The 15,982-nt window shown below is 44.7% G+C and overlaps 1 protein-coding gene and 1 long non-coding RNA gene across 5 annotated transcripts in view; one reads left to right on the forward strand and one right to left on the reverse strand.

Annotated features, from left to right (window-relative positions):
* Positions 1-15,982, forward strand: part of SMC4 (structural maintenance of chromosomes 4) — a 147,074-nt gene that overhangs the window by 69,029 nt on the left and 62,063 nt on the right. For all 3 annotated transcript variants that reach the window (XM_075003705.1, XM_075003709.1, XM_075003708.1), the window contains one exon: positions 7,955-8,140. In XM_075003705.1, coding sequence (XP_074859806.1) covers positions 7,955-8,140 — 186 coding nt within the window. The remainder of the gene's footprint in view (positions 1-7,954; positions 8,141-15,982) is intronic.
* On the reverse strand, positions 1,435-12,818 carry LOC142018183 (uncharacterized). 2 transcript variants are annotated; one of them, XR_012646749.1, is made up of 4 exons: positions 12,794-12,818; positions 11,329-11,574; positions 7,997-8,120; positions 1,435-1,739 (listed from the first exon to the last, which is right to left on the reverse strand). It is a non-coding gene; the product is annotated as an uncharacterized LOC142018183 (long non-coding RNA). The 2 variants fall into 2 exon arrangements; XR_012646748.1 differs by lacking the exon at positions 12,794-12,818 and having other exon boundaries at positions 11,329-12,587.

The following is a 15,982-nucleotide window of genomic DNA, read 5'->3' on the forward strand; positions in this document are numbered from 1 at the left end:
TCAGCAACTGCTGAAACTGACAAGCCAGTACTGAGGAAGCAGGGGAAAGCACTTAGCAGGGCTATGGCCGCTCCTGACCTCTCGATACCAGCAGCCCATGGGATCCCCGTACCAATGCTACCTCTGCCATTTATGCCTCACTGTATCACCGCAGGGGGGAGCTCTCTGTTACCTTGGTACCGAGCACCGCCCCCCCCCCCACACACACGCTCCTACTTAGTTAAGGCTCTTTATATGGCTCTTGGCTTTCATGTTCACTCACTGAGGCTTTGGATTCAGCAGCTTCTGACTCAGATGAGTAAATGGCAGTGTGCACCAGCTTCGGCTGTGAGTACTGGCAAACTGACACCAGTAAGACATGCACCGGTTTCTGCTCAGAGCACACTGATGCTCTCACCTTGGAGCTTAACATGGCCACAGCCACTTCGGTATTCCCAGGACTGATAGCACAGGGGCCCCTGTACCAATGCCCCTCTGCCATTTACACTGCAATATACCACTGCAGGGGAGCTTTCTGCCACTGCAGTACCAGGCACACCTCTGCTTAACAAAGGCTTTTTACACAGCTCAAGGATTTCACATTCACCTACTCGAGCCTTGATTTTGCAAGGTTCTCCGACTCAGGTGGTGACATACCTCCACAGATAACTGGGAGAAAATTGTCATCAAAACCAGTGCAAATGCAACATTGCCAACAACAGTGGGTGCCTCCACCCAGCTAGTGCTAGTGGATCTGTGGGAGGCTTCGCATCACCAGTCCCCAAGTTGTTACCTCAGCCTTTACAGATACACAGACCTCGACCACCTAGTATTCAGTTACTCGACAGGTCCAAGTTTTAGAGGTCAAGGTGCTTACACTAGAGGAGAGGTCACTTGAATTCTCTAGTCCAACCACAATTCTCTTCCTCGTCCTTCATAGGCTTGACAAACCACTACCCACCCCTCTCTTGGATGATGATCCCAAGACTCTTCAAGACCTCTTCAGGAGGATCTTAAACAGGCTTGAGATATCCCTTTCAACACTGAAGGATACAAATCACAAGCTGCCTAATATCTTACACTTGTCTATTCAGAACAGAGCGGGCAATACCCATAATGAAGCCCTCCTGGATCCAGCCAGACTTTTATGGAACACCCCAATCTTCATTCCACACTTGTTGAAAAGGCTGGATCAAAAGTAGTATGGGGCCTCAAAGTGTGTGGAATTTTGTCTTCTCCCTCCCACCTTCTAACTCACTGATTAATAGAGACTGTGAATCAGTGCTATAGGCAGAAGAACGCCAGGTCCACCCTGGGAGATAAGGAGAGGAAAAGGTTGAATGCCATATGTGGAAAAAAGTCGTACTCCTCGACCAGCCTACAGTTTCACATCACCAGTTATGAGGCATTGCTTGCAAAATACACATGCTATGTCATTGACCAACTTCACAACCTTTATTGAAACAATTAAAAAAAATCAATACAAAGCCCTCACAAGAGAGGGCTCCTACTTTTTATGAACTTTTTTTTACAGTCAGCTTTGGAGACAGGAGACACTACCAGTGGGTCCCTAGCATCTCCAGTGGTAATGCAGAGTGTGTCCTGCCGACAACTGTCTGGGTTTTCTTAGAGAGGTCCAAACCACCATTGAGGATCTTCCTCCAGAATGTCTTGATCCTTCACAGAAAATACTAGCATGACACTTCACTCCCTCAAAGGTTCACAGGCCACTTTGCATACTCTGAGCATCCCAATGGTGCCTGCAAAATGTAAACAAAACAGACAGTTTGGTCACACAGGCTGCCTCATCAATTGTTTCGAACATCTGGTCCATAGTTGGACAGCCCCACAGCTGGCAGGCCCCAGGATGAGTCACATTCCATTTTCGTCTCATGGCTAGCAGCATGCTGCCCTCCATGGCAAGCTGTCAACACCAAGAAGTGGGTCTCAGTGATTGCACATCAGGGACCCTTCTCATGAGTCCATCCTCGTGAATGACACACTGCTTCTGTAGCTGGGAGCCACAGAAGAGGTACCCACCAAGCACAGAGGAAGAAGCTTCTCTTCACGCTACTTCCTCACACAGAAGAAAACAGGATCTCAGACGCTACTAGATCTCGGAAAGCGAAACCGGTATGTTCTTTGTCAAAGGTTCAAGATGGTGACGTTAGCCCCAGTCATCCCTGCACTTCAGAAAGGGGATTGGCTGTTCACCCTCAACCAACAGGATGTTTGTTTTCATGTCACCATTCACCCATTGCACAGATTAGTGATAGCAAATTGACACTTCCAGTATAGGGTGCTGCCCTTTGGGCTATGCACAGCACGAATGGTTTTCTCAAAGGTTCTAACATGGGTCACCACATTTCTAAGAATAAAAGGAGTAACTGTCTTTCCCTACCTAGATAATTGTCTAATAAGAGGCCACCCCTTAGCTCAGAACTAACATACAGGAGCTGTGACCAGAAGGCCCTTCTTTGATCTGGGTCTATACCTAAACCTGCCAAATTGCACCCTGACACCATCTCGCATACTCAAGTTCATAGGGGCACTTTTGGATCGCCAGACGGCCACAGCCTTGCTGCCTCTACACAGACTACAGGAGATCCAAGACCTCGTCATCATGTTTCAGGTAGTTCTCCGTGTATCTGCCAAACAATGTCCGTCTGCTTGGCCACATAGCAGCAGCTATGCCAGTTGCTCCCCATGTGCTGCGCTGTATGAGACCAATGCAGGTTTAAAGCATAGTTCAGGCCCACATCCATGCACTGATCAAAACTCTGAGAGTCCCAGCTATAGTCAGAGTTTGCTTCGGCTAGTGGACTCTGCCTCACAGTGTATGCACAAGGCTTTCCTTCCAGAGACTCTTTCTAACTATCTCACAGATCAACAACAATACAGTTCTCATAATGATGGACAATAGAGCAAAAATGCATTACATCAACAAATAGGGCACAGTACACTCAAGACAACTCTGAGAAGCAGTGCAATTGTGGGAGTGGTATATCCCTGGACAAAACTACCTGGTGGTGGCGTACGTACCAGGCAGGAACAATATACTTGCCGACAACCTCAGCTGTAATTTCCCCACTGATCATGAGTGGGGAAATTCACCATCTTCCACAGATGGTTTTCCAACCATGGCTCTGTTTGCTACAACGGTCAACATGTACTGCCTCCATTATTGCTTCAGACGTGGATTTGGCTGCAATTCACTGGGGGATACATTCAACGTCACATGGAATGCACCTTCGGTATATGCATCCCCACCAGCCTCTGATTCAGAGTGTTGTGGCCAAGATAAAGCATTACAGGGCCTGGGTCATACTACTAGCAGCCAGATGGCCCAGACAGACGTAGTTCTCTAAATCTTTACAGCTGTCCAGACGTCCCCCATATCATCCTCCTCCCATCTTCTCACTCTCAACCCAACAGAACGGGTCCATCTGCCACCCAGCCATCGGCTGCCTTTACCGCCATACGTTGTTCCTGGTGGACTGACTGATTCAGAGCTGCACTGCCTACCTCAGGTCCGAACAATCCTCAAACACTAGGCAACCTGCAATGAAGAACACTTAGGCAAAAAGAAAAAAGAAAAAGTAACACTTCACAGTTCAGTGTCTCCCTCTCATAACACCTTCCTGCTAATCAAAGAATCGATGCCTGCATGGGACCTGGATGTGGTCTTCAGGGCCCTAACCAGCCAACACTTTTTGAATCAATAGCCACTTGCTCCTTTTTTCACTTGCCCATGAAAGTAGTTTGCCTTGTGGCAGTTACCTTGGCACGAAGGGTGGAAGACTTTGGTGCACTAATGTCCAAACCACTGCATTCAGCCTTTTACAAGGACAAAGTGGTCCTTGGCACCCACCCAAAAATTCCTCCCAAAAGTAGTTACACCTTTTCACTGTAACAATCCAGTGTATTTTCCCGTCGTCTTCCACCACATACGGACGATAGGGACAGAGCCTTGCATACCCTCAACGTCTGTTGTGCCTTGGCCTTCTAGCTGCACAGAACACAGCCATTTCAGATGTCTCCCCTACCAAAAAGTCCTGTGGCATGCCTGTCTGCAAGCAGAGGCTGTCCAAATTGAGCTCAGACCCGACTACAATAAGTTTTTAACAAAGAACCTCTGGCGGGTATTGGTGCCCATTCCATATGTGCAGTGGCCATCCCACAGCCTTTGTCAGAAGCATATCCACTAACGACAGTTGCAGAGCAGTGACGTGGGTTGTCCACTCACACTTTTCACTTAGCGTTATGCCATACAAACCTATGCTGACTCACAGACTGTATTCAGCCAATCTCTATTATCATCTGATGTACACCATCTGAAGGACCCACCTCTAATTGATGACACTGCTTTGTAGTCATCTAAAGGTGGAGCACCCACGGGGATGTTCAGAGTAGGAGAGGTTACTCACCCGGTGCAGTAATTGGAGTCCTTTGGGATGTTGTCCCCATGGTTGCTCCTCCACTCACCCGTTTCCACTCTACTTCAGATTCCTTCTTTGGCTTCCTGATCAAAGAAGAACTGAGGAGCTGGCTGTCTGCATGCACAATAGGTACTGCAGGCTTGTCATGCCTGTGCCCTGCACGCACGGGCAGCCAAGGGAGGGGCACTGTTACCTACAAATCTATGGCCAGTGGGCGCAGCGGTGCTGACGTACCCAAAGGTGGAGCACCCCTGGGGACAGCATCTCAAAGAACTCCAGTTACTGCACAGGGTGAGCATGAGCGTTCGTGAGCACAGACTCACTTCATCACATGATGAAGTGAGTCTGTGCTCACGAAAGCTCATGCTCAAAACTTTTCTGTTGGTCTGTAAGGTGCCACAGGACCCTTTGTTGCTGTTACAGATCCAGACTAACACGGCTACCCCTCTGATACTTGCACAGGGTGAGTAATCTCTCCTTTAATCAGATGATGATTTCTATGGTTGGTCTCTGTCCAAAGACAAACTTCTCCCATGCCTGGGTGTTTGAGTAAAAATTCTTGAGTTTGGCTAAAGGTTACCATTTGTTTTCTGTTCTTAATAGGGTAAGCGTGAACATTAGTATAGATGTGGTCCTCACTGGGAATTACTACTACAGTAAACTTTTTCATATCTGGCAGCCCTGGGACTGGGAGGCTGCCGGATATTCAGATATTCTGGGTAATAAAGCGGTATACCTAGCAATGCATAACACTAAATTAAAACAAGATTAAATATTAAGAAACAAGGAAAAAAGCATTCAGATAACTTTATATTTACCAACAACAGTAGTACTGTACACTGTAAACTTGTATTTGCTTTGTTTAGTTGTATTTACTTTCACTACACCATACTTATGGAAAACTTAACTAAAATTTATTATGTTTAAAATTCTGGTTATTTGAGAGTTCCAAATAATAGAATGCTGGATATGAAAGAGTTTACTGTATGTTTATTTGGATGGGAAGGTAGGAATTAGGTGACTAAAAGTCATGTCTAAACATGTTTGGTACCATATGCTGAGAATTCATCAAAAAGTGATATTGTACTATCTTCTTCTTTCTCATCTGTCAGACATGAGGGTGATTGACACGGGTGGGTGGTACTCTCAATTATGCTACTGTAGCTTCCGTAAAGGATATTTTTATTTAATATAGGGTGGATTGATTTAAATCACCAAAAAAAGCTCATTTTGATTTAAATCAAATTTCTTGTGATACTACTTCACATTTCTTCAAACAGGTACAAACTGGATCACTGAAACATTAAGCTCAGTACAGCATTTTACAAGTTTTAGGAGGGTATGCTTTGCGTAATTTTTTTAGATAACTTGTTTTTTATTAATTTAGGAAATAGTCATAATACTCATTACTTGTGTCAAGCTGCAGATGCAGCAACAGTACAGTAGGAATGGTAAGAACTAAATCATACACAAAAGCTAGAGCATTTATATTTTAGTAAACTAAATCTTAAATTTTACATAAATGTTTAACATTTGAAGTTTGTAGCAGTCTTCTGCATTGCTGTTTGACAGCTTTCCTTAATATTTATTTTTTTACTTTTTAAATTTTCAGATTTTACTAATGCTAACAGAGAAGTCCTCAAAACACTAAAGGGCCTGTGTTCTTAAAATAGCTCTCATCTTCCATACTTCCACTGTCAGTTTGCTTCAGATCTGATTCCAAGTTACTAAAAAAGCTGGCTATGCTTAGAGGGCACTTAATTTTGGAGTAAACCCTATTGAAAGCAAGTATAGGATGCAAAAGTTGAGTTATGCTGAAGTAAAATAGGGAATATATTTATGACATCACCATTATGGTCTGTGGCCATGAAGTTCCAAAATAAGACGCAAGTGTTATGTAATATAAAATAAGAAAACGACACTCAGTGGCAACCAGCAACTCTAAGTACAACTTTTTGTACTGTATACTTGGGTGATAGATTCTAAACCTAGTGAACTAATTAAACAAGCCATAAGGATTAACTAAGATAAACTCTTTTCCTAACAACATTCAACATAGCAAACCGCATGAGAATTTACTTGTTAAATCGTGCTGATACTAAAAGGCATAGAGAGAGTCTTGAAGAATTATGCATTGCAAAGTTGATCCACATTGTTCACCAGAAATATCCACATTTTCTCCCAATAAACGGTTTTCTTTATGATGTTTCATTCTTGCAGCTAGCTCTACATCATTATTTTACAGTGCTTATACTTGATAGGTTTTCCGTTTTTTACCCAGGGAATGAATTTCTTCTAAATATTCCCAGAAGCCATGACACTTTTTCTGTGGTAAAAGTGTAGGGGAATAAAAGAAACTGTGTGTGTGCTGAAAAATGTCTCACATTTTTCTTTCCAGCCAGCCCTGCTCTTCCTTTCTGTTCTGCCTGTGTCCTTTCTTATTTATTGTCTCTCTCAGTTTGAGACAATATCGGAACTAAATTTGCCATGTTTGGCCTATGTCCACCACCACAGAAATACAGAACAAAAGCAGTCCTACCCAGGCTATGCATTTCTTTGCACATATTAATCTGCTGAAAACAAATTGAAAACCCAGAACTTTCAAGAAGCAAACATTGGTGGTTAGGGTGGACAGACGAGATCCATTAATTCATTTTTAGGAGACTGTAAGTATTATTTTTAAATGAGCAATTTGGTATTTTATTGATGATTTTAAAAAATATTAGAAATCCAATTTTATCTTCTAAAAAGTAACTGATTTTAGCCACCCTGACTTAACATTGAAATTCACACAATAAAATTATTCCCAAAAATTTTTAACTATGGAAAGTAGAAAAAGAATAGATGTGCCTAATAATATGCTGCATTGTGCAATATTCTGTGAGTTTTAGAAATTTCACTGGTATTCGTTTCAGTTGCAAAGAAACAGCTCTTGTGTAAACAAATAGAAAATTATCTTCAACCAAGCATTAGCAAAGATCAAAATACTGTTTCATCTCAGTGGAGTTAGAATTTCAGAGTATATTTGGGATTACTTAAATGCTGACATTAATCTCTGGAAATGAACAAAACCACTTAGATGAAATAGTAAGATTTGTGTAACTGTGTGCACTTCTTGATTTTAATTTAAGATTTAGTTAACTTGGATTGCACATGTAGTGTGTTTTCTATTTGTTTTTCTGCTTAAGTTTGGGATTTTCTAGGGAACCTAAATGAGTTGTGCGACCATCTCTTTTAGATTCCTTAGAAAATGCCCCATCTAAATATATATCTTCTCTTACTACTTCCTCAATACACTTTAAAATATACAATGTACTTTTCCCTTTAATTTTAGTATTGGCTGCTTGAGTGATGAATAGGTGTTTTCACTGATTATTTACTCAACATTAAATGTGTATTTCTTATACGTTATTGTTGATTTTACTGTTTCTTAACTTTGTTATACAGGTATTAACATAAATGTGCCTGAATTTTAAATGCATTAAACGGCTTCTAAGATGTTCAGACATGAATATTTTTTTTTCCACTATTATTAGAAACAGAAGGAGCTTGAGAAACTTGGAAAAGAGGAAATGGACCTTAAGAATCTTGTCCGAGAGCTTCGTCAGAAGGTAGAAGAAACAAAAACTTCTTTGGCAATAAATCTCAGTCGAGGAAAGGTTCTTAGTGCTCTACTTCAGCAGAAGAAATCTGGAAAAATTCCTGGAATATATGGAAGACTGGTAAAGATTAAGAATTAATTTTTATACTTCATTGGTTCCACTATTCTTATTGGAATTGTCCTAACATAACCAACCATGTGATATATTTTGGACTCCTACGTGGACTGGACAGCCAAAGGTTTCAGAGCATTTTATATATTTTTATAAACCTGTTATTGTTCTCAGTTACCAGGTAGACAGGCTCAAAGACTATGACCCTGGGTGAATATCTCATTGAAGAAAGGAAAAAGCCAACAGCAGAATTCCAATCTTAGTCCTTTCTGTCAACTATTAAACACAATACAGTACAACAAAGTTAGTAATCTTATGAACAATTTTTTTAAAATGATATTAAAATTAAGTGCTTAGATTCCTTCTTGTATGAAAAACCACTCCGTGCAGATGATCCTCTGGTCTAAGTTACAATTGACCTAGCATAAGGCCAGCTTATAGTCTGCTCTAACAAAAGTCACTTGACTATAATAGAATACAGGGGTGAGCAAACTTTTTACATCTGGCCACATTTTTTTGTCCCTGAAATTAGCAGCCACCCTGCACCACTGCAGACAGCCCTGCAGGTAAGTGGTAGTCTCCCAGAAGTGACATGCTGTGCTCCCTAAGCAATAGTGGTGGCAGAAACCACTGGGGTGAGAGGGAGCAGCAGTGTTTAAATCAGCTTTCTGAATGCCACTTTCTCTTTTGAAAAGCTTGGCTTTTATTTTTAGCTCATTCAAGGAAGAGAAACCAGCAAAAAAAAAATTATAAATTTCCTTTATCAGTTGGATCCATAGGATCATTTCTCTGACCATGGCACTAAATAGACAGAGGTTGATAATAATTGTGCTAGTTTTGTAACTTACATTGCTTCTTCCTGTAAGGCAGGGGTCAGCAACCTCTAGCCTGGGTGCTAACAGTGGCACACGAACTGATTTCATTAGCACTCGAAGTGAGAGCTCAGCCCTGCCCCTCCTCCCCCAGGCTGCTGGGAGCTTGCTCAAAGCCATGCTGCCTGTAGATTAACAAAAGACCAGCTAATACTACCAACCATACCCTAACAGTAAAGCTCTGCATCTTAATTTATGTATTAATGATGCTGTTTTAAGTAGAACTATTAATGACTTTAAAAAGTATCACCAGCACTTGCACCATACATAGAGGTCAAAAGGTCAAATTTCAGCACTCTCTCCCAGAAGATTGGTGATCCCTGCTACTCAAGAGCAATGAAACTTTAAACAAAATATGTTCCTCTCTCTTTATATCAAACTCTCAGAAGCTTTAAAGCAAGCGCAAACCGGGGCAGCTCGAGGAATTAAGTCTCAACATGACTTGTAAAATAGAATTAGCATTTGCAAAGCAAAGACCCCAGTGGAACTTCAGCCCAGAACCAGTGGTTGGAAGATCTCAGCATGTTACTGAAGGCAGGCTTAGTTTTCCTTCTGGCCCTGCCTAGTGGAGCAGGGAGTGAGCAGTTGACAGGTACTGCTCCCGTCTAGCCTGGGAGCTGAGCTGTCTAGTCTGCATGGAGTGTGAAGCCTTCCTGGTTCTCAACCACATTATCTCTCAGGCTCTCCTGCTGGCAGCTCCAAGCAGAGCCTTTTTAAGGCATGGGGCAGACTGCGTGCAGTCGGAAGCTCAGCTTGAATTCTCCTGAACACTCAGCCACTACCCACTTCCCTCCAGGAGGGTCATCAATAACGCTGCTGTCCTGTACCAAGGCCACAGCCTCCTCCCAGGAGAGACACCTGGTAGGAGCTGCTGCCTCGGGGGGGACAAAAAAGTCACGAGACAGCTCTCTGCAGAGGTCAGCATAACCTGAGTAGAGTGGCCATAGGGAAGGCAACGGAGGTTGTGGGGAAGGAGCACGATGCATTCCTCTTACAAAATTTCACACATACCCCCAATGGGGTTTGGCCCCCACTTTGCACGTCCCTGATAGAATGTTCTGTGGCTTGACCATGCCCTCTTCCTGCTCCACTACAATAGTCCTATGCTTTGGGAGGTTAGAAGATGAATGAGGGGAGGGGACAGTGTTCAAACTGTACTTTGTAATTTATTTGTTGGAACAGATGTCTTACAGCTCTTTTAAAATAATGGTTGAAATATTTCTAACATGTAGGATTGCTATTGAAAAACATCTGATAACTATAGTAAAAGATACCACTGATGTATTGTCAGAGATGTCATTGCCAGAGGGAATAAATCAAATAGCAAATTTTCCATTATCATGATCTTCAAACAACTCTAGACATAATATAAGCCATGCAACTCCAATTTGAGGATTATTTTCTCTATTTCAGGTGTGGTGAAACTGAAGCTAGGTTAATAGTTCTCTCAAGTCATAGAGAAGGTATTATAGCAGTGAAGAAATTCCAGTGGAGGGAAAAGTACCCAAAATTACTTGAGCGAAAGTACTGCTACTGTGGGAAACATGCAATTAAGTAAAAAAGTTGGTGTCCTTCTGGAAAACTACTTGAGTAAAGACCATCTTTATCAGGTCTTAATTGTACTCAAGTACCCAGAAGTAAAAAGTAGCTATTCTGTGGAAATCTATGGTTAACCACCCAAGTTCTAAGGGACCATGATTTTTCACATATATATTACCAAAGCACGCACACAACGTGCATTTGTGTGTATATAAATATATATGTGTATCATAGAATACTAGTACTGGAAAGGACCTCAAGAGGTCATCAGATCCAGTTCCCTGCCCTCATGGCAGGACCAAGCACCATCTAGATCATTCCTGTTAGATATTATCCAACCTGTTCTTAAATATCTCCAATGATGGAGATTCTACAACCATCCTAGGCAATTTATTCCAGTATCTAACCACCCTGACAGTTAGGAAGTTTTTCATAATGTCTAACCTAAAACTCCCTTACTGCAGTTTAGGTCCATTTCTTCTTGTCCTATTCTCAGAGGCTAAGGGGAGTAATTTTCCTCCCTTTAATAAATTTTGGGTTTGTTATCTGTTATCATGCCCCCTCTCATCCTTCTCTTTTCCAAAGTAAACAAACCCAGTTATTTTAATCTTTTCTCATAGGTCATATTTTCTGGACCTTTAATCATTTTAGTTGCTTTTCTCTGGACCCTCTCAATTTCTCCACATCATTTCTAAAATGTGGGGCCCAGAACTGGACACAGTACTCCAGCTGAGGCCTAATCAGCGCAGAGTAGAGCGGAAGAGTTATTTCTCGTCTCTTGCTCACAACTGTAATGTGTCCCAGAATCATGGTTGCTGCTTCTTCGAGTGGTCCCCGTGGGTGCTCCACTATAGGTGTCGGGCTCGCCCCGGCGCCGCAGCTCGGAAAATCTTCAGCCGTCTCCGTCGGGTCACGCATGCGCTGATGCGCGTCAGCTCTTCGCGCTCTTACGGTCACGTGCACAATCCGGTCCCCGCCAGTTCCTTCTCAACCGCCAACGGCTGCAGACGGAATCCTCTCCGGCTCCAACGCCTGAGACAGATAAACTCTGTTTTATTCGTTTTTACTAGTTATAGTTAATAGTTATTTAGTTATTATAATATTGGTTCTGCTGTGTATATAGTTTTTTTTCTAGAAGCAAAAGACTGTTTTAAGGATTAGAGCGGCCGCCTCCGGGCGGGCCTGCTATTTTTGACAAGCCTTCAAAAGCTAACAGTTGCTATTGTTTGGCAAATAGACTGCTAAGTGCGCTGTTAGCACTTAAGGATTCAGGGACTTAAAGTCTAACAATGTTGTTCCCTGGTTTTAAAAAGTGTGAATCTTGCCGGGAGGCCATGCCTGCCTCGGATGGCCACAGTAAATGCATCCGGTGCCTTGGGGAAACCCACGTCCCACAGAAGTGCTCTCATTGCTCTAAATTAACAACTAGAGCTAGGAAAGAGAGAGAAATGAGGCCCAAAATGCTTCTCTTTGACAAAGCACTTCAGCCTGCCACGTCGGAAAAGCCCCATAAGGAAGGCTCTTCAGGGTTGCACAAGAGGAAGGCTGCCTCTTTGACCTCCTCTGTGCAGAAGAAGAGAGAGCCTTCTCCAGCTCGATCCCTGCCCGTCACCTCTGGGAGCAGGACGAGCGAAGCAAGGGGCCCGGGCCCGCAGGTTTCTTCTGCTGAGAAGGCCGTGGCGCATGTACCTGGGCAGGGGCCTGTGACTCTTAAGGAAACGGCACTGAGGGCCGTGCAGGCACCAGAGAGATCGGCACCGGCTACTGCGGCACTGAGAGTTTCGGCTCCAACGGCACCGGAGCGTCAACACCCGGCACGGAGCCCTGCGGGGCCGAGTGAAACACCCCGAGCGGCACCGAGAATGACGGCGCCGAGCACGGCACCGGGGGTAGCGGAAATCAGCACGGCACCGACTACGGTAACGAGCCCTCCGGCACCGATCAGGCCTCCAGTGGTACCTGAGCGAGCAAAAGCTAAAGCAAAGACCCGGCACTGCAGTCCCTCCCCTGAGGTAATTGCGCTGCCATTATCTCCGCGATCCCCCCCCCCCCCCCCCCCCCGGAGATTCAGCGAGCAGCAACACCTTCAGCCTGCCACAGGCTTCCATCTCCTTTTCTCCAACATCCATCTCATGGATTTGCAAGCTTCTCACCATCTTCTGGCAGAGACCCCTATGAGTATCATCACAGAGGATCTCCCCCTACGTCGGTGTCATCTCGACAATCACGTCATTCCCTGCATCATCCTTACGCTTTTGGGTCGTGGTCCAGGTCCCCATCACTGGGACCCTGTCCCTGTTGCTATGACCGCCACCATTATACGGGACATCAACATAGGAGTTCGGCATTTCGTCGTAGATCCCCGTCAACCCCTCCTCAACGTCACAGTACACAGCTTCAACCTGGGGGAACACCACAAGTTTCCCAATCAGAGACTGGTTCAAAGGATTTTGAACCTCACTTCGAAACTTCAAAAGGACAACCATATGAATACAGCCAGGATCCCGAGGAACTGGAGGAGAGATACCACAGTGATGCCTCCTCATCCTCCCCAGACGAAGCGGTTGTTCCTGGGGACATCTCTCCCCCAGATGACCTAAAACAATTCCAAGAGCTGTTCAAAAGGGTGGCTCAATCTCAGGACATTCAAGTGGCAGAGGTACAAGAAAAGCACCACAAGCTCCTTAAAAACGTCAGGCCCCCTTCTTCTTCTTCTAAAATAGCCATACCATTGGACGATGCAATTATGGAGGCAGCCACTAACATATGGCAGACTCCAGCCTCCACTCCTCCTACCAACAAAAGGGCAGATAAAAAGTATTTCGTCCCTGCCAAATGCATGGAGTTTTTGTTCAGTCATCCACAGCCAAATTCGCTAGTGGTTGAATCCTCTCAACATAGAGCCAAAACGTCCCAGTATAAATCTGGGGGACTGGACAAGGATATAAAGAAACTGGACCTCCTCGGTAGAAAGGCTTACTCATCATCTACCCTGTTGCTTCGCATGGCTAACTACGCTGCCCATTTGTTGAACCACAATTTCGACAATTACTCTAAGCTTACCGCTCTCATGGACTTCCTCCCGGAGGATAAGAAGCCGGTCCTTAAGGCAATCGTACAAGAAGGATACGCAGCTTCTCGAGCAGGAGTCCAGATTGCCTTAGACGTAGTGGACACAGTGGCTCGTGCCATAGCCACTGCGGTGGTAATGTGCAGGGAGTCATGGCTCCACACCTCAGGCATTCCCAAGGAACTGCAAGTAAAAATAGCAGACCTTCCCTTTGACAAAATGAAATTATTCACCGAATCAACTGACTCAGTCTTGCACTCTAGTAAAGACTCCAGAGCGACACTTTGGACTTTGGGGAGATATACCCCACCATACAGAAGAAAAAAGTTTTATCCTCAACAACGCCATTATAGTTACTAACCGCAACATACCCATTTTCAACAGGGGTGTGACCAGGGGCGTCATCAACAGCCACCACAGTACAAGGCCCCTAGATGTCGACCTCAACAAGGCCATGCCTCTTCAGGGCAGAATATAAGACAGCAGGTTTGATGGGTATGTCGAGGGTCGCGAAACCAAGACCGTCTATCAGTGCCAATCTCAGCATATGTTCCATCATCGACTCAAGCCATTCTACCCACAATGGAAAAGCATCACTTCGGACAAGTGGGTATTGGAGATTATAGCCACGGGGTACACGATCCCCTTTCAATCATTATCACCACCAAATCGTCCCACCGTGCCCCTTCTCAGGGACCCCTCTCACCTCACGGAGCTAAGGCGGGAGGTGGACCACCTCCTGTTCATAGGGGCGGTGGAGAGAGTACCAGAGCAATTTCAGGGCAAAGGTTTCTACTCCAGGTACTTCCTGACAGAGAAGAAGACAGGAGGTTGGAGACCCATTTTGGATCTACGGGCCCTCAACCAATATCTGCGCAAACAACGCTTCAAAATGACTACGATGGCTTCAGTAATCACGGCACTAGACGATGGAGATTGGTTTGCAGCCCTCGACTTACAGGATGTGTATTTTCATATCATAATTCATCCAGCGCACAGGCGCTTCCTCCGGTTCATCGTAGGCACAGATCATTTTCAGTACGGAGTCCTTCCATTCGGTCTCTCTTCGGCACCCAGAGTTTTTTCACCAAGACCCTATTGGTCATGTCAGCATACCTGCACAGACAGGGCGTCTTCATCTTCCCGTACCTGGATGATTGCCTGATAAAGGGAACTTCCCAGGCAGAGGTATTGTAGATGATACACATCACCACTAACACATTTACCTCACTGGGCCTCATCATCAATTTCTCAAAGTCAAAGACCGACCCCACACAAAATATAGAATTTATAGGGACTCGGATATACTCTGTCACGTCAAGGGTATATTTGCCCGATGCCTGTTTTTGCGCCATCGAGTCTCTAGTACAACTAATAACATACAGCTCCATTGTCTCAGTCCTAACGTGCTTACAGTTACTGGGACACATGGCGACCACCACGGTTGCGGTACAAAACGCCAGACTACACATGCGAGGACTGCAGCATTGGTTGGCGACTGTATACAAACCATCAACCCATACCGTTCACAAGATGGTAACACTCACAACGGAGGCGCGAAGGTCACTAACATGGTGGGCAAACCCCAAGAATCTACTAACAGGGGTGCCTTTCCGCCAACCACAAATTACTGTTTTCGTTACAACAGATGCATCCCATACAGGATGGGGGGCACACATGGACAACAAAGCCACTCAAGGTTTATGGTCCCCTGTAGAGAAGACACTGCATATAAACATACTAGAACTCAGAGCAGTGTTCAAAGCGTGCAGGCATTTTCGGAATTATCTGTGCGGAAAAGTAGTTGGCGTAAATACCGACAACACCACCACCATGTTTTATATAAACCGACAAGGGGGGGGCCAGATCTCGTGCACTCTGTGCAGAGGCTGTCCGGTTGTGGAACTGGTGCATTGCCAACAATATAACCATAAGAGTTTCATACTTACTGGGTGTCCACAACGTAAAGGCGGACCAACTCAGCAGACACTTTGCGCCCACACACGAGTGGCAGATTCGTTCAGACCTGCTTCACCACGTGTTCTGCAGATGGGGGTTTCCCCAAATCGACTTGTTCGCCACTCACGACAACAAGAAATGTCTCCGATACTGCTCCAGAGCGGGCATGGGACAGGGATCATTGGGGGATGCCTTCATGATCCCATGGAAGGGCCCTCTACTCTATGCGTTCTCTCCCACAACACTCATACACAAGGTCTTGGAGAAAGCCAAAAGGGAGAGAGCACTCATAATACTCGTAGTCCCGACCTGAGATTGGCAACAATGGTTCCCACTGCTTCTACGCATGGCACAGCACCAGCCATTTCCCCTACCGACAGTACCGGACCTTCTCACACAGGCTCGAGGGTC

Source organism: Carettochelys insculpta, chromosome 10 (assembly GCF_033958435.1).
Source record: "Carettochelys insculpta isolate YL-2023 chromosome 10, ASM3395843v1, whole genome shotgun sequence".
In the NCBI taxonomy this organism is placed as follows: Eukaryota; Metazoa; Chordata; order Testudines; family Carettochelyidae; genus Carettochelys; species Carettochelys insculpta.